Consider the following 24,264-nt stretch of genomic DNA (forward strand, 5'->3'; position numbering starts at 1 on the left):
ATTAATGAAAATGTTCTGGAATAGTGGCAACTAGGTTAACATACTAAATCCTTTTGTAGTGCACAAATTACCTCAATTGAAAAAAATTCACTTAGTATGAAACTTTTCCTGTTGACTTTAAGAAGAAACTCTTCCTGTTGACTTTAAGATAATATATACTGCCGGGGCCAGTGGCTCACGCCTGTAATCCTAACTACTCAGGAGGCTGAGATCTGTGGATTATGGTTCAGTGCCAGCCCAAGCAGGAAACTCCGTGAGACTCTTATTTCCAATAAACCACTAGAAAACTGGAAGTGGTGCTATGGCTCAAGCTGTAGAGCGCTGGCCTTGAGCTGAAGAGCACAGGGAAAGCGCCAAGGCCCAGAGTTCAAGCTCCACGACCAACAAAAAAAAAAAAAAGGAAAGATACTATATACTATTTGTAAACAATATGAATATCCAAGCGTATATTTAATAAAAGAAAGAGAGAGAGAGAGAAAGAGGGAGGGGGAAGGGAGGGAACAGCGAGGGAGGGAGGGAGGAAGGGAGGGAGGGAGGAAGGAAGGAAGGAAGGAAGGAAGGAAGGAAGGAAGGAAGAGAGAGAGAGAGAGAGAGAGGAAGAAAGAAAGAAAGGGTTAGGAAGCACTTGAAAATGTTAGCTATATCTTTAATACTTAAATCCCTAAAGTCAAAACAAGCAATCAAATATGCCAAAATACAAACATGTCTTAGTAGTGAGGAACTGAATGTTTTGTTGTATTATTCTTTGTGCTGTCCTGTCCTTTTTTTTTTTTTTAAATTCTGAGTAATAAAGTAGCCATGAATTACAAAGTGCATAGAACAGGTACAATGCAAAAAAGCAACTGGCAAATAAATAAATAAGTGAAAAGCTATGCATCAGTATTAATTAAATGAATGCATATTAAAATAGGTGGGCTTTTTTAATGCAGCAGATTAGGAAAGATTAAAAAAAACAAAAACTATTCATTCCTAGTCCTGGCAACTATGCAGGGAAATGAGCCATTTTTTTACCCCTGTGTAAGTATACCCTACAGAGTTTACACTTTGGGGAGGAAAATTTGATAATTCATACTAAAATATAAAATTGCAGACTTTTTTTGATGTAACTATCACCCTTTTGGAAAATTAGCACAAGGAAATTCTTGGAAAAAGTCTTTAAAATGAATGCCAAGATGTCCATTACAGCATTAGTCATAACAAATTAACACTGGGAATAATACAAAGACCCAAATGAATTGCATTGAGTCCATATTCATATAATACTATGAAACAGCATTGCAAAATGATAATATTACGAACACAAGTATAGAAATGTTATCTATAAAACTTGTAGGAAACTTCTTTCCCTCTATTTTTGTGGTTTGATTTTTCTATAATGCATATATATCTATTAACTAGAAAAAAGATTATTTGCACTTTAAAAGATGAATATATGAAAGTTTTTTGAGGGTTGTTCTTTGGGGGTGGGGGTGCATGCATGCCTGTCTAGTACTAGGGCCTAACCTCAATGCTAGGACCAGATTATTCTCCCTTAGTTGTTTTTTTTGTTGTTGTTATTAGGGGGTGTTATTGGTGCTTGTTCTCAGGCTTGAACTCAGTGCCAGGGCTCTGTCCCTGAACACTTTTGCTCAAGGCTAGTGTTCTACTACAGAAGCCACAGTTCCACTTCTGGCTTTTTGGGGGGGGGGGGTAGTTATTTGGAGATAAGATTTTCCTGCTGTTGGTGGCTTTGAACCACAATCCTCAGATCTCAGCCTCCTGAGTAGCTGGGATTACAGACGTGAACCACTGGCATCGATTTTCCGTTAGCTTTTTCTGCTTAAGGCTGGTGCTCTACAACTTAAGCCACACTTCTGCTTCTGACTTTTTTGGTGATGAATTGGATATAAAGGTATCTCAGATTTTTCTGCGCAGGGTGGCTTCGACCCAAGGTCTCAGTGCAAGGAGTGAGCCACCAGTGCCAAGCATATATGAGTTTTTCATAAATATTACATTGTATTAACGTCACAGGTAATTTCCCAATTTCTAAGGTATACCTTTTGAAGACTGCAACCATGAAGAGAGAGAGAGAGAGAGAGAGAGAGAGAGAGAGAGAGAGAGAGAAGGAAGAAGAGAGGGAGAAGTAGTTGGGATCATCTGTAATAGTAACAAAATTAAAAAGAAAGTTGGGTTAAAAGACAACACAATTGAGGGAAACTTCAAAACACCAAGAGAAAGAACAAAATCTCTTTAAGGCAAAACTATTAACCAATTGAGAACTCTGCCCTGCCTACCTTTCTGAGAGTTCTAGAGAGGCTAGCTCAAAATGATGATGAAAATGACTTCTGCAAAATACAGACAACATACCATGGAGGCACATGTGTGTATAAATGACATCAAATATGACTCAAATTTGGGTTAGCCTTCCTTGAAAAATGAATTTTGACAAGTGTTACACTGGAATATTAGAAAACAACTGCTCTTCCTTTTTTGGTTAAATGGGTATTTTTATTAGCAACAATAATTTTAGAAGAACTAATTTTAATGTATTTATCAGGCCATTTATCTGTGTAAAATTATACTTTCTGTCAGAAGTCCTCAAGAATGTAGTCTGAGGATTTCAATATCCTTAAGACCTATTCAGGTAACTGACAAAATTTAAACTATTTTCTTAAGCTGAGCACCAGTGGCTCACGCCTGTAATCTTAGCTACTCAGGAGACTGAGATCTGAGGATCCTGGTTTGACACCAGTCCTAGCAGGAAAGTCCATGAGACTTTTATCTCCAATTAATCACAGAAAAAAAAAAGAAGTGGTACTGTGGCTCAAGTGGTATAACACTAGCTTGAGCAAAAGAAGCTCAGTGCCCAGTCCCATAATTTAAGCCCCTGGACCATTAAAAAAAAAAAAAAAAAAAAACCAGAAACAAAAACAAAAACAATCCCAAGACATGCCTTTGTCATTCTCATTTCTATTGAGGCCACAAGGCATGTGATAACCCTGCAGATTGAACACAGAAGTGGATATAAAGTCTATGAATCCAGGCATTAAAGAGATTTACAAAAATAAACAATGATATTTCTTTCATTTTTTTTTGTTTTGGACAATAATTTGTCACGAAAACAATGTAATTTTCACAGGCAATAGGTTAGTTTTCTCTTGAAACACATTATTTGTCTAAAATGTCTGTTTTCATTTTTAGTAGAGTAAAATTAATAGATACAACTTAAATAAATTCTTTGAAGCCCTTATTTGATTTGTAAGAGTGTAAGGAGACCTTCAGTCTCATGAGTTTGAAAATAAAGGATTTATATTTAATCTTTATAAAATTGCAGTTCTATTGTTAGTCCCAAAACACAAATGAGGGAGAAAAATAACTTGCCCAGATCATTCCAGGAAATCCTTAAACTAGCCTTTGGATACAAGTCTGCAATTCCTGATCTAAACTCCTCTTCAATATTAAACAATGCCTAGCTAAAATGGTTAAAGATCACTCTTCACACAGTTACATGCTAATCTGTTTAAAAGGCAATATTCCATACTGATTCTTTTCTTTCAGTCTTCCAAAGTAATGTTGCTCATGATATACAGTATTAATTTTATTCTTTCAAATCAAACACTACAAAAATATAATCACATCCCACCCATAAGCACTCGATGAAGAAAACTATTGATGAGACTTTGGTGCCCATTCATCCAAAATTTTATTTATATACACATACACGCATGTATACTCTGTGTGTGTTGTGTGTGTATGTATGCATGCATGCTGGCCCCTAGGACTTTAACTCAGAGCGTGGGTGCTGTCCTTGAGCTTTTTTGCGAAAGGCTAACACTCTACTACTTGCGCCACAACTTCACTTCTGACTTTTTGGTGGTTAAATGGGGTAAGAGTTTCATGGACTTTCCTGCTAGGCTAGATTCAAATTGAAATCCTCAGATCTCAGCCTTCAGAATAAGAATGATTACAGGCATAAGCCACAGTAATCAAATGCTTTTTTATATACATATACAGCAGATACATATACTTTTATCTGAATAGGCACATCTCTTAAATGGTCAGAGACTTTAAATAGATTTTGGAAAATTATTAGAAGTAAAGTTACTAGAATAAAGGGTATAAACTTCAGCAATTCTAATAGGTTTTGCCACATGTCCACCTAAATATTCATGCCCAATTTATAGTCTCACCAACAGCATGTGAAATATCTTCTAACATCTCAGCTTTTAAGTACTTTGGAAAATTATATTTACGTTGCTCCAAAATGATGAGAATTAAAGTTTTCTCAGTAGTCATCTTAATTACAGTCGGAATCAAACACAAATAACACTCATTTATACATTTTTAATGACTTTATACCTTTCTTTTTCATTTATACCTCTTTATACCTCAAAAGAGGAAATACACACAAAATTCTGAATAGGTACCTTGATTTTTTTTAAGTTGTCCAAATTCTCTCAGATGAAAATCACAGCTCTGGTTTTTCTCAATACACCTTTAAAGGTTTTTAAATTGTTTCATATCTGGTCAAGTTGAGATTTTTAAGAACTTCATTTTTAATTTGTAATAAAAGTTTACAACTTGACTTTTTCAAAAGAGTCAACAAACTGCAAGCACCTGTTAATAAAGGTCGTAAATTTTTAAAAAAGAAAAAGAAAATCATAGCTCTGCTATGTGTAAAGCTAGCCCCAGATGTTTGAATCAAATAAGAGTTGTGATAATGGACTGGTTATATTTTATATTTTGAGTGGTCAAAGGACTAAAGGCTACAAATAAAAGCTAACAAATCATACCAAAATGACCAAATTAGCTTACATAAAATAGTAAGCAATAGATTTCATATCATAAATGTCAAATGAACATAATACAAAAGTAAACATGGATGTAATTGGAAAGAAAATTCTCTGAAATTGGCATCTTACTGAAATTGAAAACATTAATATTTAAAAAACTATTTTGAATGTGACTATTCATTTTAGTCATGTCAAACATGTATAAATCTTTGGCACTAACAAATAAGATTATGGTCTTTTCTACTAAGCAGGTAGTTTAACAATGCATTACACTGAACCTGCCTCTTCTGTATTGGCTAATGGAATTCGAGGCTTCACTATTTCATTAAAATCTCTTTTTCTATGAGAATCTCCTATACTTCTGTGCAACTGTAAAACCTCATTAATTCAGATCCAATTAACTCACTTCTGAAATGGTGTATGTTATTCTCCTCTAGTAACAAGTTGAAAATACTATAATTTCTTCCTCAACAAGTTTTCATAATATTATTGTGAAGTAAAGGAAATCAACCTGAAAATCAATTCACATTTCTAAACCACAAATTTATGAAACTAAAGATTCAGCCATCTTCATGGCTGAGCAATTCATGTTCAGCTAGGGTTTATCTCTGGTTATCAGCTACTGTATATAGTGAAGATGATTAACTTGTCACTGTGCATAGCTCTTTACAGTATTCATAGCCCTTTATAGTTAGAGTATGAGTATTTCTTTTAAACATCTAAACTCAGACCTTTCTCAGTTCATTTGTGTACTTTCTCCCATTTTCAATGAGCTGAATTTTATCCCATAACTTACAGATCTACAATTTAACAAAGCATAGCATCTTTTAAAAGGAGCAGAAGTAGCCACAGAAATACCTGGCATTCTTATTCCCCATTTATTCTTATCATTTGAAAAAACTTTATAGCAAAAAAAAAAAAAGTCTCAGGATTAAGTGACATGTTTGGTGTTACTTGAACTTACAGCTAACTATTCCCAATGAACAGAAAAACCTTCTCCCGCAATCTGAATCATGTGTAATTACAGTATGACAAGGTCTCTCCTGGGCAATGTAAGCTGGCATTTTTCCCAGGACTTGTCACATCATGGGAACCACGCATACAAATAAAAATCCAAAAATAAACATTTTAAAACAATGGCTTATATACTTCATAAAGAAACTCTACCGTTGAGAATTTTAAAAATGTAGAGTCCAACACCAGACCTTTCTCACTAGACAGGTGTGAGGAGACCTCACTGTTACCAAGTGGCTTACCACACCTAGCAACATCTCCCAGGTGTGGGCTTTTGTGGGCAGCACCCTCATGTTCCCTCAGGCTGGACAGAAAATCATTACACATAGGAAATAAAGGGAAACATCACCACAAACACTCAGTGAAGCAGAGAAGCTGAGTGTAAAAACACAGAAGCGGGTGATCATCTTTAATTTTATGTCAATTTGTTGATTGCCAGGATGCCAAATAAAGTTACCTTAAGAACTACATCTTCTGCCAACTGAGTTAATCTTCCTAATACAATAAATATTGGGGTTTTTTTGTTAAGTATATTTCACCTTGAAATGAACAACAGCCAAGTAGCAGTAATACTGTGTATTAAGCACCTTAAAAGGTGGTTTCTTTTGTTTAAACTCCTCTGCAATGGCTCTACAGACACATGGAAAGAGAGAGATTCTGAGAAGCATCATATTCAACCTTCTGCAATGACAAAAACTTGACAATGCTCACCCTTACCACAGCTTTAAAGAAATATAAAGTATGATCTCTCTCTTTACTTTTTGATATAAAATGCTAACAAATAGTAAATGTTATTTCCTAAAGGCCATGCATATTCTTAGTCCTGGATTCATTTATTAACCATTAATGAAGCCCATCAAAAATTCAACCATTCAAGTTTTCAAGAGAAGCTATAAACCAAGCCACTAAAAGCACAAAAATACAATCATCCTTCCCATTTCATAAACACTGGAAACAAAAATAAGCACCAACACAAACTCTGCCACCTCAAAAGCACATAACATTTCTCCTTTCTTTATTCAGCCCTGAATGTTCAGTAATTTCCATGTAGCTCTAAGCAGAATGGATTTATTATGATGTTACCCTAAGAAACTGCAGGAGTTCTAGATGCCAATAAAGATTATGGATCAAATGGAAGATAACTACTAGCCATTGTGTCGACTTAGATAAATAAACCTGCACACAAACAAAGCACCTTATTGTATTTGTACTGTTACCTCCACTAATCCAACTAAAACAACCAAGGAGTAGCTTTCCAGAGGCTGAAGGGAATTGAAGCCAGGATTTCTAAAAAAAATAATAATAATAATAACCCTTCAAATTTATTTGGAAGTGACACCATTTTATTTTCCCCAAAATTGTCCTGCTCTTTATGGAAAATCTTTGGGGCTGCAGAGGCTGACTCTGGCTTATGCAAACCAGACTCCAAGGCAAAGAACCAAGGTGAAGAGGCACTGAAAAAATAGACGACCCAGCTGACCCAGCTTCATGTCTCTGAAACTCAGCTTGAAACCTATAAAGGAACTCACTCCCTGAGGACCACATCCGACAGACACTTCAGACCATTGCTCAAAATTCAGGGGGCAGACAAGTGCCAAGGAGGGGCCAGGACAAAGAAGCGCCCCAACTAAGTAAAATCCCCACTGGGAGTAGTGTGTGGCAGTGGCTAAACGCCCCCCCCCCTAAAAAAAGAAAATCTGTAGCAACTGGCATCCAATGCCTCACACACAGAGAGGAAGACAGAGACGACCCCAAATAGAATCGACTTCTAGTGACAGAACAATAACTACATGCAATGCATTCTTTGCTGGCAGCACAGGTAAATCTCTGTTTCTCTAGGAACGGAAGAAGAGAAAAAAAAAAAAAGGGCTCGAACTGTTTATTCCCTCCTCCAGCCCCACACCCCAAACCTCCAACCCCAACAACTAATTGCGCCTTCCCCCACAGAACCCGCGGCTAACCCCAGAGGACCGCTGAGGGCTGGTTTGGGATGAGTAAACACCCGACACCTGACGTTCCTTTCTCTGCGGTGACTTTCACCGAGCTGAAGTGGCTCTCGCACGCGCGCGGGCAGGAGCCCAGACCTGGCCAGCGCGGCGCCGAGCACCGGGTCCCGAGGCTCCTCCAGCCAGTGATCGCAGCAGCCGGTGATCACAGCACGGGGAGGAGGGGGAAGCAGGGCTGTAGGACCGCCCGGGCCAAGGGGATGGTTGTCTGGCTAAGCAAAGACATTTTTTTTTTAATCAAATCTCTTTTGTATTCGAGCCCTACCTCTTTTTGGCCTTGGAAAGCTTTCGTGCAAGTGGAAGACGACTTTCTCCACAAAGTGCTGTATGTTACTGTGCTCCGGGCCGCGCACGAACACCATCCAGTCGTGGGTGAAGCCCTCCACGGTGGGTTTTTTCCTCACCTGGGCGCGGTGCCCCAGCTCCAGCTTCACCTGCACGGCACACTGCAGGCAGGGGGGAGGAGAGACGGCCGTGAACAACAGGAAGGCGATCGTTCCGTACTGAACATTGAGCCTGACATCTTTTTTTTCCTCCTTGAAACGTACATAAAAGGAAACGGCAGTGCCCTCGGCATCCACGTTTCACGCGCGTGGGCGCACACACCCCACACCCCCCAAAACCCTGGGCCGCACCGGGCCGGTCCCCAGGAGCCGAGGATCCGGCCGGCAGAACAGCCACGATTGTAACGGAATGCTACCCCCAGTCGGGAAGGGGATGGGGGGGGGGGGGTGAGAACACACTCAGCCGCGAGGAGCAACAACAAATCCATCGGCAACAAATTAGGAAACAATTAAGAGGCGAAGCCGGGCGGTTTCCCGGCGTGGGAGGGGAGGTGGCTGGAAACACCGGGGCGGGGGCGGGGGGTTAGAGCGAGTCCCTTCCCCGAAAGTACCACGGCGACCGGCACACGCCGAGGAAGTCTTTGTGTACGTGTGTGTGTGTGTGTGAGCGTGCGTGGGGAGCGCTGTGCCAGGCGGAATGGAAACTACAGGCAGCCGGTAATGATGGGCACAAACTCCCGTGCTCTTTCTTACCGGGGGGTTCGTGCACAACAAAAATGGGACGTCGTCACACATACATGCACACACGCCCGAAGGAAAACACGCCGAGGCATCCATAACTTAAAGCACCCGCGACCCCCTCCCCAGAGAAAAGCGCCCCCCCATACACACACACACTCCACGCGATGGGAGAAGCCGGGGAAACAGAACCCCCGCAACACACTTCCAAGAACCAAAGTGGTCCCAAAGTACCTCCTACCTCCCCCGCCCTCCCTCTCTCCCTCTCTCCACCCCCCCCAAAAATGAAATTCAACGAAGCAGGGCGGCGGGCGGACAGCCGCCGAGCCTGGGCTGGGCGCACACCGGGCGCTGGGGTAAAGTTGCGTGCAGCCCCGCCGCTGTCAGCCCGCACATTCCGGCTCACACACACGCGCGCGCGCGCCGGGGAGAACGCACCATCGTAGCCTACGGCCGCGGAGCTTTGCGGAGGTGCGGCCGCCCAGGCTGCTCGCCGCGTCCCCGGACGGTGCCCGCAGCTCCCGGCAGCGACGGCGGCGGCGGCGGCGGCTGAAATATGGCTGAGTTATTATTCGCCTCCTTCCACCGTGTCTGAGTATGTGAGTGCGCGCGTGTGAGCGAGTGTGTGAGTGCGCTTCTTGTGATTGCAAAGAGGCGAGGAGGGAGGGAAGGAGGGAGGGAGGCGCGAGGGGGGGTGGAGGGACGAGCGTGTGTGTGTGTGTGTGTGTGTGTGTATGTGCGCGCGCGCGCGCCAGGGGGGTGGGGAGGAGGGGAGTGGAGGCTGAGGGAGAGGCAGCAGCTCCCGGCTAGCCGTACCAACCTTTCTCTAATTGGAACCGCGGAGCGAGCCCAGGCGCTGGCGCTGTCTGGGCTGCGGCGGCGCAGGGCAAAGGAGGGAAAGAGCGGAGAGAAAGGGGGGGAGGTTCTTTTATTATTATTATTAATTATTATTATTGCATGTACTTACCGAGCTAGCCATGCCTGGGGGCCCGGAGAATTTTCTGGGGTGTTGTGTGGTACCCCCCACACCCCTCCCCGTCCCGCTTCAGCTGTAATTCATGAAGAGGCAGCTATGAATGAGAGCGCGCCCAGAAGCGGAGGGTAGATGGCGGACATTCTCTGCCTTTTTCTCTCCCCCCCCCTCCGCCCCGTGCTCGCTCGCTCGCTCGCTTATTAAACTCAGCCCCAAAAGCAAAAGCAGCAGCAGCAGCAGCAGCAGCAGCAGCAGCAAGCTCTTGGGCCAGAGGATGATTCCCGAGCATGCGCTGTGGCGCCTGACACCCGGACTCCCAGCCTCACGGGGCGGAGGGAGGGCGCGCGGGCGGGGCGGAGCGCGCGGGGAGGCCGTGCGAGCGAGCCAGGGGGAGCTCGAAAGAGCCAATCACCGGCCGTCTCCCGAAACCCCCGCGGCCCGCAGCGCCACACTGGAACGCCTCGCTTAAAGTAACAGGTTCCTGATGGGGAGGTTGGGGGGGGGGGAGGAAATGGGGGGGGAGGGACCCTGGCGTAGGGAAAGAGAGAGAGAGAGAGAGCCCGGCTGAGGAGCCATCCCGACCCCTGTGCAAACTCCGTTCGCCTTACAATAAAAAACGGATTAAAACTGCTGGAATGTAGCCACTGCCTCGAGCTCCCTGGCAGCGGGAGAAGGGATGTTCAATCCAGTCTTTGGCGTTAGTAGGTCGAGGGAGACTTTCTTTTACTTTCCCCAACATATGTGTGTGCGTGTGCGTGTGTAAGAAATAAAAAGCCAGAACGCACACCCAAACTTAAAGAGGGCGAGCAAAATTCACCCGACCCAAAAGCAAGTATCAAAAGAGCCAGCGCTGAGACTTGGAACCATCCCCTGACCCCTTCCGCACGCGCGCACGAGCACCCGCCCACCACCGCACCGCCCGCTCTGCTGCCACCGCCACCGCCACCGCCACCGCAATCGTTGGAAATGAACAAGAAACCAAATTGTTACTTCCTTCCTAGCGAACGCCTCCCTTATTGGGTAATCTAGGGCTGGAAGCGTCACCAACCGTGCCCAGGTGAAGGCGAGACACTTGGCAGGACCCAGTGCGGACCCTTGGGCACCTGGCTCGGAGTTGTTTGTCTTCGGGACGCTTCCTCCCTTGACAGCTTGCTGGGTTGTATCAGTGAGGACTGTCCGCTGAGGGTGCGCTCAGCGACCGGGAGCCTTAAAATAGCAGAGAAAGTTACTACTGACTGTAATGTGCATAAAGTAGATTGTAATCTTTAGGCATATTGGTGACAACCAACGTAATCCATTTCTGAGTATTAATTCACTTAGGCTTCCGCTGACAACCAGTCTCAAGAGTGTTCCCAGAGTCTCTCTTCTCAAATGGTCCCATGCTCAGCAGCCGTGGATAGAGTGGTGGTCGTAGTGTATGGGTCTCAAGGAAACCTAGTGGCTGACTTCCTTTAGAAATGCGTACACTCTTTTGGAAAGGAAACGAATAAGAACTAGACGATTGATATGAAAATCAAAGATTTGATATGAAAATCAAACGGGTGTCAATTTGATTCGTTAAGTGAAGATCCTTGCATCTTCCTAGCTCTTATTACGAGCAGGTTGGAGGTTGACTGGACATCCGGTCTCCTAATGTTCAATTCTCCTTGCTGCTCACAAAAAAAAAAGATAATGAGAATCAGATTGTATCACTTCCACCCAGCTTTAATCTCCAAGCCTGCAGACTTCCAGCTCTCCAGTGGTTTAAAGTGATACTGTTTCCCAGTTACAACCAAAACAGCTTCGGTGGAGGATCCCAGCCTTCTTCAACCCTTGAAAGGTTTAGCATGAAGAGGAGTAAATGATTGGGAAGGAGTATCTCAATGGCTTAGATTTCTCAACAAAGTACACAAGTGCATATCTTCTTGTCTGTGTTCATAGGTACATAACACAACTATATTATAATCTTGTAGGCGTGTGTGAAGACAAACTAGGTACAGTATCTATGTGAGGGGTGGGTCTACCTGCTGTGCATTATTATACTTTTGATAAAAAGATTGAAGAGAAATCTTTTGGAATGGTAAGACGAAACTGAATGGAATGGTAAGATGAAACTGAAAGTTTTCAGATTGGATTCATCAGTAAAGCCCTTTCCTGTTAAGTAGTAACTATTAGGAATGAGTGTGGCTTAGAACACAAGTGGAAATTAGAACTTGATTTCTATTTGATTTCAGAGTTTGACCAACATCTCTTTATGCTCTGCCCTGATCTCTTGTAATTCTTCCCAGAACATGAGGATAAAGGGGTTTGATTTTCCTTTGTTGAATTACACTTTTGCTGAATTCATATTCCCGCAATCAGGAACAAGTCAGGGTCTGAGAGGTCGTTCCCCAATAACTCTCCTTTCTCAAAGAATGCTTTGATATCCGGGACTGAATGATGATTCCCAAACTCTAGACACTAGAAATGTAAATTCGGTCAGTAGATGGCGCACAGATCCCTTCCACCAACGTCCTTACATGACCTCCCTTAAACAACAGAAAGACTAGTACCAGTAGAAAAGATAGAAAAAGAAAACATGACCCAGAATACGCTAGATTCAACTTTGAACAAAGAAATTCATGCCAATCTTTCCATTTGTAGTTCAAACCTATTTTAAGAAGTTAGCTTGTTAAAAGCAATCAAAACAGAAATTCCTTTCTTATTTAATTAATTTGTATAGAGCTTCACATTTTAAGTGAGGTACAAATATGGAAAACATCTTTGGGCATTCAATAGTATAGCTATTGAAAAAGCACTGCTGCTTAATTTTTTAAGACCAACTTCAGTACTAATTCCAACTAATAATAGCAATATTTAAAATTAAGGTAATGAGGGATAGGCCCTCCAGTTACTCAGAGTAATCATTTACAAAAAATATATTCTATGAGGTATAACAATGTATGAAGCACTGTGGAAGCTACTTTGAGCAGCAGAAGAGAAAAATGAGTGGCATATTATCAGATAAGAATAGGAGAGTGAAAAATGACAGTGTCTATGACAGATCTTATCTTCTGATCACTGCCAACCACCACAACCACCACCCCTGTCCTAACACCCATCGTTCTCCTTTCAGGATTTTCATTTCCAAGTGTTTTACTAATCTAGCAGTTGAGGCCAGATTGGATGTTGCTGGCAAAATGAAAAAAGAAAATCATGCCAGGCACCTGTAGCTCATACCTGTAATTCTAGCTACTCAGGAGGCTGAGATCGAGCTTCACAGTTCAAAGCCAGCCTGAGCAGGAAAAGACTCTTCTCTCCAATAAACTACTCAGAAAAAGGCAGACATGGAGCTGTTACTCAAATGGGAGAGCACTAGTCTTGAACACAAAGAGGCTCAAGGACAACATCCAGGCCTGTGAGTTCAAGCCCCAGGACTGGAAATAAATAAGAAAAATCTATTGTAATTAGGGTGTTAAGGAGCACCTGGAAATAAATTTTATCTGTTGGTTAAATTATTGATAATTTACAAGCTTCAAATAACCGTATCAATAAACATGAACAATTTGCCGTCTTTTGCTATGTGGATTTGGACAAAGATTCATGGGGAGAAAACTAGATAATGGGACAGACAGTAAACAGACATTTTACAAACTTACATTTAGAATAATTAAGAACTCTCTTCAATAATGTATGGTATACATTATGTACATTTATATCTTCATTCACCAAAATAAACCCATGTATCAGGAACAGAGGTAAGATCTCAGAGTGTATAAATTAGAGTTCCTGTTGTCATAAAGTTTATAACCCATGAGGAAAAATTCAACTAAACCATTTCTGATTTCTTCTAATTTCATAACACCTAAATTTGAGATAGATCTGTGTCATATAGATAGAAGCAAACAGCACAAAGAGCTGGCAGGACAAGGAAAACAGGCACCAGATCAGAAGTTGAGAATTGTTGCACTCACCTTTTAATACTTGAAAAGGAATTGGGGAGTTGGGAGTTCTTTTTTCAGAAGCAACCAATACCTAACTTCCTTTTCCTTGATAGGAAGTATTTTCTATGTTTACTTTTTTGTACTTCACTTGGGGAAGGAGTGGGAAGGGGGAAATCCTACAAAGAAAGAAAACTAAGTCTTATCAAGATCATGAGCAGCACATTCCCTCAGTTGAAACTATCTTCCTGTTTCTTTTAATGTTTTGGTTCAAAATGCTGCCTGTTTAATATTATATCAAATTTATTAATCTAGAATGTGTTGGAAATGCCAAAATAGGAAGAATCATCACGACTTTGAAAAAAAATTGCTTTGATAACTACTTAAGCACCCAAGACTATTTCCAAGAATAAGAAAATACACAGAGCTTTTTTTAACCACCAGAGCCTCTTCATGTGTAAATTATTCCCTAAGAGTCATTTAAGTGATGCATTTATTTATACATTCAGAAGACAAGAAGTGCCTCCACGGTAATAATTTATTAATTTGCTAGGCTGTATCCCTAATTTAATAAATAGCACCTCAAGGCCTGAAAATTAATCAAAGACATTTGTAAGACTAGCAGTATGAAACACAATAAATATTGAGGGTCAATGTGATTGAAAATGTTTCCCTAATATAAACAGGAGCCCCAGTGGAATATCTGTAGGTAAAATACATAATAAATTGAAAGTACTTCCTAGAAATCTTTTAAAAATAGATCATTTCATTATATCTTAATTCCTATCTATCCTTGAAGCCTTTTAAAAAATTAGTTGATGTCTTTGATTTCCAGTATATATGTGGATTATTTTCATGTATCATTTCACCTCTCTCAGAAGTAACCAGCCCTTAAGCTATATAAGCCCTGAAAATTATTTGGTACATTTGCAAAGAAATGGATGCTTCTTGGGCTGGGAAGGTGGCTCAGTGGTAGAGTGCTTGCCTTGCATGCATGAGTTCCTAGGCTCCATTCCTCAGCACCACATAAGCAGAAAAAGCTGGAAGTGGTGCTGTGGCTCAAGAAGTGAGGGACAGTGCCCAGGCCCAGAGTTCAGGCCCCACAACCGACCAAAAAAAAAAAAAAAGAAATGGATGCTTCTTGTTGGCCTCCAGAAGCTGTCTGCCTGTATTAGTGATTTTGTATGGCCTGAGAATATCTAAATGGCCCTTGGAAGAAAAAAAGGCTTCCTGCTTAGGAAATCAAATGCTAATTACTTTATGTTAATATCATATACTGTATTATGTTTTGCTTTATTTGGTAAAAATGGTAACATACCATACCAGAACTATAATTTAGAGTAGACAGCTCAAAATTCAATTAAAAGGCAAATGAAGCTTGGGAAGGAGAAATTAGTCCATTCTGCGTATTAAATGGTGTGACAGTGTTTTGAAAATAATATTAAGTCCCTAAGAATTCAGTGATTTACTACCTTCTGGTAGTATTGAGTAGCCTGGTTGGGTAATGTAGTCAGCCCTGAAGAATCTATGAGGATATTACTAACTTTGTAGATAATCTGCAATGACACAATTTATGTCTGTGGATGTTATAATGTACATTTATGAGAGAGGTAGATTTTTTTTAACTGCAAAAAGTACCTGTCTACATTCACCAGTTTCTGTTCAGACTTTTTCTCACAGAAAAACTTGCCCTTTCTGTTTCGGAGTTTTTTCTAAAATTTTAAATGTTATTTTTAAGAAAAGCTTTCTATCAACCTCTTTTTTTTTCCTGTTGGCCATGGGGCCTGAACTCTGGGCCTAGGCACTGTCCCTCAGCTCTTCAGCTCAAGGCTAATGCTCTACCACTTGAGCCACAACACCACTTCCAGCTTTTTCTGCTTATGTGGTGCTGAGGAATCGAACCCAGGGCCTTATGCATGCAAAGCAAGCACTCTACTACTGAGCCACCTCCCCAGCCCTTCTATAAACTTTGTAAATTTTATAAAGCAACTTGTCATTCCAGAACTACATTGATTTGGAAAAGAGGTATTGGCTTAGACAACAATGCCACTTGATAGGAAAGAAGGAATGTTTGCTTTAGCAGTTTGCTGAATCAAAAGAATCCTAGAGAATATTACTAATTATAGTTGTATTACACATCTCTTCTACTATACACATCTAGTACTATTTTACATCTCTAGAACTATATGCAATAGAACTATATATAGAAGTATATGTAATAGGGCTGGGATGGTGGCCTAGTGGTAGAGTGCTTGCCTTGCATGCATGAGGCCCTGGGTTCAGTTCCTCAGCACCTCATAAACAGAAAAAGCCAGAAGTGGTGTTGTGGCTCAAGTGGTAGAGCACTAGCCTTGAGCTGAAGAGCTCAAAAAAAAGGTAAAGGATAGAAGTAGATGTAATAGAACTACAAAATCAAATAAGGAAAAAGTTAATCAAAGACTGTCCTCTGAACCAAATTATGGGAAATTTCAAGTTGTAGTAAGGAAATAAAAGTCATAAATAGATGGGGTGGAAGTATAGCTCCTTTGGTAGAGCACTAGCCAATGAACAAAGGCATCAGGTAATGAATTTGAATCCTAGTCTTGGACCAAAAAGTAATCACAAAAGGCAAAAGAATTTTACTCATTTCTGATTAGAACTTTAATATTTATTATTTCACTCTTTCGCCATGTATTACATGACTTCAACATTTTATTTTCCTTACTAACTCAATGCATTCAGTTAACTTGTAGTAGTTATCTGTTGGAAGTCTGCCACTGTTTTTAGCACTCTGACACAAATATAAGATGCCTCTAATACTCTTATTTATTTAAAGACATTTTATAATTATTGACTTTGTGTTGATAGGGCCTTTCCACAATGAAAGCTTGTTTAAGCATGTAATAATAAATCCTGGTTATTCATTATGTTGCTTTTTTGCATTTCTAGTAATCCCTATTTGGGGGGGGGAGGGGGGAGGCAAGGCCCTGGTGACTTACTCCTCTAATTCTAGCTATTCAAGAGGCAGAGACCCGAGGATTTCAAAAATTTTGTGAGCTCTATCTTCAATTTACCAGCAAAAAATCCTCAACTATAATCATGGCTCAAGCAGTAGAGGACTAGATGTGAGTAGAAACTGAGGGAGAGCTCAAAATCCTATGTTCAAGCTCTGGGTCTAGCAAAATTTTATTTTAAAAAAGCTTTAAAAAGCTGAAAGCATGTGCTAAATCCATAAACAATTATTAAGAAAACTTCCAGATGAGAATTTCACATATTTAGGACTACAAATGGCCAGATTTGGAACAGGTTGAACCTTTAAATGTATCTACAATTACACAATATTTTTTGTGTGTGTGCTGGTACTGGGGCTTGAACTCAGGGCCTAGGCTCTGTCCCTGAGCTCTGTTGCTCAAAGTCAGCACTTTACCACAGTAGACCTACATACAGTTCTACTTCTGGCTTTTTGTTGTTAATTGGAGATAAGTCTCCAGACATTTCCTGCCCAAGATATCTTCAAACTGCACTCTTCAGATCTCAGCTTCCGAATTGCAAGCTTGAGCCACCAGTGCCCAGCATAATATTTTGAAAAATACAGAAAATGTTAAAAACAAAAGCTCTCATTAAGCCGGGCGCCGGTGGCTCATACCTGTAATCCTAGCTACTCAGGAGGTTGAGATCTGAGGATCACGGTTCGAAGCCAGACCTGGCAGGAAAGTGCACGTGAGACTCTTATCTCCAGTAAACCAGTAGAAAACCGGAAGTGGTGCTGTGGCTCAAGTGGTAGAGCGCTCGCCTTGAGCTGAAGAGAGCAGACACAGCGCCCAGGCCCAGAGTTCAGCCCCATTACCGTCCAAAAACAAAAAAGCTCTCATTTAAAAAAAAATATTGGCTAATACATACAATAGTAAAGAGACAATTACAAAAATCATTATTTTTCTGCCTCTAATGTGGTATCAATTTGGTCAAAATTTGTCAATATATGGGGAAAGATGATTGGAAGATGGTTTTCTTCTTGTATTGGAATCTGAACTTAGGGCTTGGTGCTTACTAGGCAAACATTATACCAATGGAGCCAGGCGCTCAGCCCTTTTCGCATTAGTTTATTTTTCAGTTGGGGCCAGGTCCTGCTGCTTGAGCTAACTTCAGACCCAGTTCCTCCTCCTTCCATTATTCCAGGTTGCTGGAACCACAGGTTTAGGCTACAACTCTTGATTGAAAGTTTGTTTGCTGATCCTGGGGCTCAAACTCCAGGCCTGGGTACTGTCCCTGAGCTCCATTTTGCTCAAGGCTAGCAGTCTACTGCTTGAGCCACAGCATCACTTCTGGCTTCTTCTGCAATTAGAGATTAAAAAAAAAAAAAATCTAAGAGGTATTCCTACATGGACTGGCTTTAAACCATGATCTACTTTTGAACTGGTGATTGAAAGATAAAAATCTTTTTAAAAATACAGTAATTGAGCCGGGCGCCGGTGGCTCACGCCTGTAATCCTAGCTACTCAGGGAGGCTGAGATCTGAGAATCGCGGTTCAAAGCCAACCTGGGGCAGGAACGACCACGTGAGACTCCTATCGCCAATAAACCACTAGAAAACCTGAAGTGGCGCTGTAGCTCAAGTGGTAGAGCACTCGCCTTGAGCTGAAGAGCTGAGGGACAGCGGCGCCCAGGCCCAGAGTTCAAGCCCCAAGACCGACTAAAACAAAACAAAACAAAAAAAACAGTAATTGCACAGTCTCATGGTCTCACTCCACAGATTACATATTAATTATAAAGGAGAAATGGTCCTTTAACATGGAGAACTCTAGTGGACACCACTTAACTAGGTAATCAACTTAAACATCACTAACCATAGAAAGACATTATGTCTCCATCCTGATGTGATACATACAACCCCACCTCTATATACTCCTACCAAAAGTTTATCCTAAATCTAACCATGACAAAGAAAACATCAGACAAATACAGATAGTGTGGAGCACTATACAACAAAAGTGATCTAATCAACAAATCAGTATCATAAGAGCCAAAAGAAAAAAAAGGTGAAAATATTTTCCAGATTACAGCTGGCTGAAGAAACATGAAAGTTAAGTATAATTCTAAATACTTAAACTAGAGTCCAAATCTGAAACTTGCACATAAAAGCCTAAAGAAAATTCTTGGAGAAGTTGCAGTAAGTTAGAACACACTAAATAGTAGATGGTTCTATGGTATCAAGGGTAAATCTGTTCAACATACTAACAGTGCTGGGATTGTGGGGAAAAAAAACAACCTAATTCTTGGGAAATAAACATGGGAGTGCTTAGAGATACCACATACAACTTACTCTCAAGTAGGTCAATTAAAAGAGGGAAATAAGCTGGGCACTGTAGCTCAAATGTGTAATCAGAGTAGGGGGATCATAGTTCAAGGCTAGCCAAGGGAAAAAAGAAGTTACTTCAGCTCTATCTCAGTGACTAAGCAATGTGCATGACTATTATCTCAGGTATGGAGGGAGCACGATGACTGGGCACAGTGATATGGATTTGGTCTGTCATCTCCAGTAATCCAGGGAATAGAAGTAGAACAGAAGTAGAGGAGAGGTGCAGGCTAGCCTATGCATAAAGCAATGCCCTTCCTCAAAAATAACCAATGCTCAAGAAGTAGAGCACCTTTTTACTAAGAGTGACACCCTAAATTCAATCCCTAGTAACACCAAAAAAGAAAAAGCATCTGCAACATTCTGCCAGATGCCAATAGCTCACACCTAGTTATTGAGGAAACTGAGATTGAAGGGGATCAAGGTTCAAGACCACCCTAAGCAGAAAAAGTTCACTAGACTCCATCTCTAAAATAACAAATAAAAGGCAGAGCAATATGGCTCACATGATAAGAGTGCCAGACAAGCAAGCACAAAAACTTCAAATGCCATCAAAACAAAAAAGGATAGATAACAAAGAAATAAAAATGTAAAAAGAAAAATTATAAAAATATAAAGAGTGACATAGGAAAACATTTTCAGAGGTCCAGCCAGGTGTCAATGGCTCATACCTGTAATCATAACTACTCAGGAGGCCAAAAGCTGAGGATCTAAGTTAGAAGCCAGCCTGGAGAAGAAACTCTGAAAATTCTAGAAGTGGAGCCATGGCACAGGGGTAGAGAGTGCCAGCTTTGAGCAAAATACCTAAGAGACAGCTCTTAGACCCTTAGTTCAAGCCCCGTACTAGCACACACACACACACACACACACACACACACACACACACACACACACACACACACACACACACACACAAAATCAGAGAGGTCTTGAGACTCTGTGTCCAAACTAACCAGCAAAATTGCTGGGCTGGAGGCATAGATTAAGTGGTAGTATATCAGCCAAGCCAGCAAGCCAAGTATGAGTAAAGTCCTAAATTCAAACCTCAGTATGACCAAAATCATCATCATCATCATCATCATCACCATCTTCATCTCACTAGAAACAAAGGTAGAGAAAATAAGAAATGGAAGTAGTATTCTGTGTAGTAGGACTCTGTGTATTTGTATTTATGTGTATGTGTATGCTAGGAGTGAATCTAAGGCCTTGCATATGCTAAGCAAGAACTTTTAACACTTTGTTGTATCCTCAGTTCAAGGGTTTTTTTTAATGTTCAAATTATCTTTTTTCCCCCAGTTTGAAGCTCTTATCTACTTTAAAATTTCTTCTTCCTCCCTACCACAAACTTTTTTTAAAAATTAAAAAATTGTGATGGCTTTTGATTGACATCTTTGAGGTCAGCATCTTTCATAATCTCAGCTTTTCTGGGTCAATGAAGGACTCCAAAAAAGGAGCAAGACACTTGACATGGGTTTAGCATGCCCTGCTGAACTAGTGCCAATATTTTCAGGGAATGTTCTTTCGAAAGTAGATGCTATGTATGAAAATTTTCTCCCATGAGATTACAGCAATTTAAAGGTCATTCAATTCGACAAATGGCTTAATTGTGCCTTATGAAGCATTTCTGAAAGAGAAGTATATGTGTGTATGTGTGTGTGTGTGTATGTGTGTGTGTAGTAACAGTTAAAGACTGCCAATATCAGCATTATCAGACTTTTTTTCATGGCTCTCATTACTGACCCAGTAATGGTCCTCTTTTATTGCTCAAGGACAGCTGAATGAGTGACCTTGGATCATTTGGAAGGCCTGTAGTGCTTTTGTTCTCAGTTAATATTTTCTTTAAAGGTCACCTACTTTTGACACCTGTCAGATTATCTTTTCTCAGAATCAGGAATAGGACTGTTATGTGATCAAGTAATGCCAACACAATGTCTGAAGACTGGCCAGCACTTCCAACATATGGCAGATGAACAAATTGCTCTCTAGGTTCTCATTTTAGGTCCAGGATCCTTATGGACACTTTTTTTTTTTTTTACAATCAACTACAAGAGGAAAAAAATGCAGAAAGAGTAAATTAAACTAAAAACAGAGAGTTCTTAATTTCCTTTTGAATCTTGGGAGAGAATGCACAAAGATAGCAGTCATTCCTTAAAAGATCTCTCCAGAATAGAGAAAATTGTGGAATAAAAATAGGGAGGGAGTATTTGTAAAGAACAAATAAATAAGATAAACCCAAACCACTTTAAGACAAAAAAATTCAAACTAGACCACAAAACAAAATTTATAGGAATTCTAAAAATGTATGGTGTAAATTTATTTTTATGCTAACAGAAAAGCATTTAGAGTTTGCTTTCAATTTTTATTCAGCCAACTTCTTGTGAAAGTGATAATTGCCTATAACATAGTCTATATATCATTTCTCTATTAGTTGTCATACTGTGGTTCTTATTCAAACCATGGTTCTTCTATGAATGAAGGTACCAAAAGTATCTTTTTTGAGATTGTCGGACCTCTTAAGCTTTCCTTCAATAAAGATCCCCTAATTCTCTTATTTAAAACCATATACTAGCCTTGCCATATGCCAGATACTTTTATTAGAGAGCTCATGATACAGTCTGACTTTGAGCCAAAATTAGGGTTGGACTAAAGGTAATGATCATATGCACATGGTGGGAAAAGCTATAAGGAGTTTTCAGGTTACAATGCAAAATATCCCAGTTATCTCTTTCATTTTTAAAAAATATATATTTTATTGTTATTGTACAGATGATGTACAGAGGGGTCACAGTTACATAAGTAAGGCAATGAGTACATTTCTTTTTGAGCTGTGTCACCCCTTCCCTCACTTTCTCCCAGTTTTTTCCCTTCCATCCCCACCCACAAGTTGTGTAGTTTATGTTCCACATAGTGTCTAATGAGTACCATTGCTTCATTTGTTCACCCTTCCTGTGCCCCTTACATTCCCAAATACAAATAAACAAGACAAAAGGAAAAGACAACAAACCAGCAACAACAACAATAAAAAAAACTCTTATTTCCATTTCTTGGCATTCATTTCAAAAAATTACTATATGCACATAACTACTGAGCCTTTGTGATCCACTCTTATGAATATCCTCTTTTGGTCTCACTGTGCAAACAACTAGATACCAGGAGGCTGAGATCTGATGATTATGGTTCAAAACGATCTTGGAGATAGTTTTGGGGAGATTCTCATCTCCAAGTAACCAGCAAAAAGCCATAACTGGAGTCAAGGCTCAGATGGTAAAGTACCAGTGGTGAAGGAAAAACCTAGGGAGAGCTCAAGATGCTGAGTTCAAGCCCCAGTTCTGGCACACATATATACACAAAATGTAATTCTGTGCACTTTGCTCATAATAGGGGTACAACAGATATTTGTTAAATCAAGCTATAGTATCAGGGAAATGGATTATTCTTTACCTACTTGTATTTTTCTACTGTTCCATGAATAGATTTACAAATTGGTGTATCTAAAAGGAAAAACAATTTTATCTATGAATACCATAATAACTATTTTACTTTTAATTAGAAGACTATTAATTTGTTCCTATTTTAACCAAAATAAAACACACAGATAAAAACCTAAGTGTCTAGCTATTAAAAAAAAAAACAGCAACAAAACTATATGAGGTTGCTGAGTCAAGGAAAACAAAACACAAACCTAAGTTCCAAATTAAAGGAACTGAAGGTAAATACACTGATGGTTAAACAAACCAAAACAAAAAGAAAACACTGGGACATGAGCCTTGATTCCAGTTAAGGCGTTTTGCAGGTTACTTGGAGATAAGAGTCTCCACATTTATCTATCCAAGATGTTTTTGAACCATGATCCTCAGATCTCAGCCTCTCGAGTAGTTAGAATTATAGACATGAGACACTTGTGTCCAGTTACAATTATATCTTGAAATGATAATTTGTGGAAAGGGAGGACTGGGGATCATACCAGGGCCTTGCTCATGATCAGTGTTTTACCACTACGAATGTTGGTTGAAGAAAAAAAGACCCAAGTACTAGAAAAATATATATACAGGAAAGAAAAACTAAAGATTATATAAAGAAATAAGGAAATCTCTTAAAAGACAGTGTTGAAAACCTTGTATTTTAGCTTTTAAATTCCTTGAGCTGGGCATATTGATGCATGCTTATAATTATAATAATCCTAGCAGTCTAGAGGCTGAGGCCAGGCAGAGCAGAGCAGAGCTCTGGTGGATTACTACAATCCTGTAATTCTAACTACTCAGGAAGCTGTGATCTGAGGATGCTGGTTTGAAGCCAACCAAGGCAGAAAAGCCTATGAAACATTTATTTCCAATTAATGAGAAAAAAGCTAGATGCAGTAAAACACCAGCCTTAACCAAAGAAGCCAAGCAAGAGTGAGAGGCCCTGAATTCAAGCCCAGTAGCAGCACAAAGAAGAAAAAGAAAAATGTTTCCTCAATAGATTTTCTGAGATAATCTACTTGTTAAATAACGAGACAAATTTAAGTAGGATAATACAAGTTCAGACTGAATTTCACAACAGTTTTGGAATGGAAAAATAAGGACATTTCTCATTATAGAGGGCTCTGACATTGCTACCAAATGCCATGATCACAGGGGCACTTATTCCCAGTTAGGATGAATCGGAGCACTTACTTTTACCCTGGCAGCAGTCTTTAACCTCATGCTCCCCACTCTCTAATATGTGAGCATATCGGTCATTTTGAAAAGCTGCTGTATATTTTATGGGTAGAACCTCTGAAAAAATTGGATCTGAAGAAAACTACTAAGACTTTATTACTTAATTTTACATATTTGGAGTCAAGGGTTGAGTGAACTCATATCTATGCTGTCAAACATATTAAATTAATTTTAGTAGTTCTTTTTAAATTATCATCATAATGACCTGAATATACATTGGCTAAACCTACTCCTTAATGTCAAAGAAAATATGATTTGACTGTTGGATATAACTAATCACTTTGGCAAACCTAGGAGCAGAAGCAATTCTGAGGCAACATTTTTCAAAAAGTAAGTTCTTGGACATAGGAGGTTGTGTCCAATCGGCAGGGATTAGGAGCAGCTGACATTCCTAAGGTAACAAAGTTAAGAACTTGTATTTTATTATAATTAAAGAACAGCTACATTTTGGGTGGTTCTGGGGTATCAACCCAGGGCATCATCCATGCTAAACAAGCCCTTTACCATTGAGCTATGCCCCCAACATTCCAAAAAAATCTTTCATGA

The 24,264-nt window shown here is 40.2% G+C and overlaps 1 protein-coding gene across 1 annotated transcript in view; it reads right to left on the minus strand.

The window, feature by feature from the left end:
- Mllt3 (MLLT3 super elongation complex subunit) overlaps positions 1 to 9,984 on the minus strand; it is a 279,624-nt gene extending 269,640 nt beyond the window's left edge. Inside the window, exons 1-2 of the mRNA XM_070007963.1 lie at positions 9,782 to 9,984; positions 8,058 to 8,238 (exon numbers count right to left, since the gene is read on the minus strand). Coding sequence (XP_069864064.1) covers positions 8,058 to 8,238; positions 9,782 to 9,793 — 193 coding nt within the window. The 5' untranslated portion in view covers positions 9,794 to 9,984. The remainder of the gene's footprint in view (positions 1 to 8,057; positions 8,239 to 9,781) is intronic.
- Between the last annotated feature and the right edge of the window lie 14,280 nt (positions 9,985 to 24,264).

Source organism: Dipodomys merriami, unplaced genomic scaffold (assembly GCF_024711535.1).
Source record: "Dipodomys merriami isolate MVZ:Mamm:240054 unplaced genomic scaffold, mDipMer1.0.p SCAF_11, whole genome shotgun sequence".
Taxonomy (NCBI): domain Eukaryota; kingdom Metazoa; phylum Chordata; class Mammalia; order Rodentia; family Heteromyidae; genus Dipodomys; species Dipodomys merriami.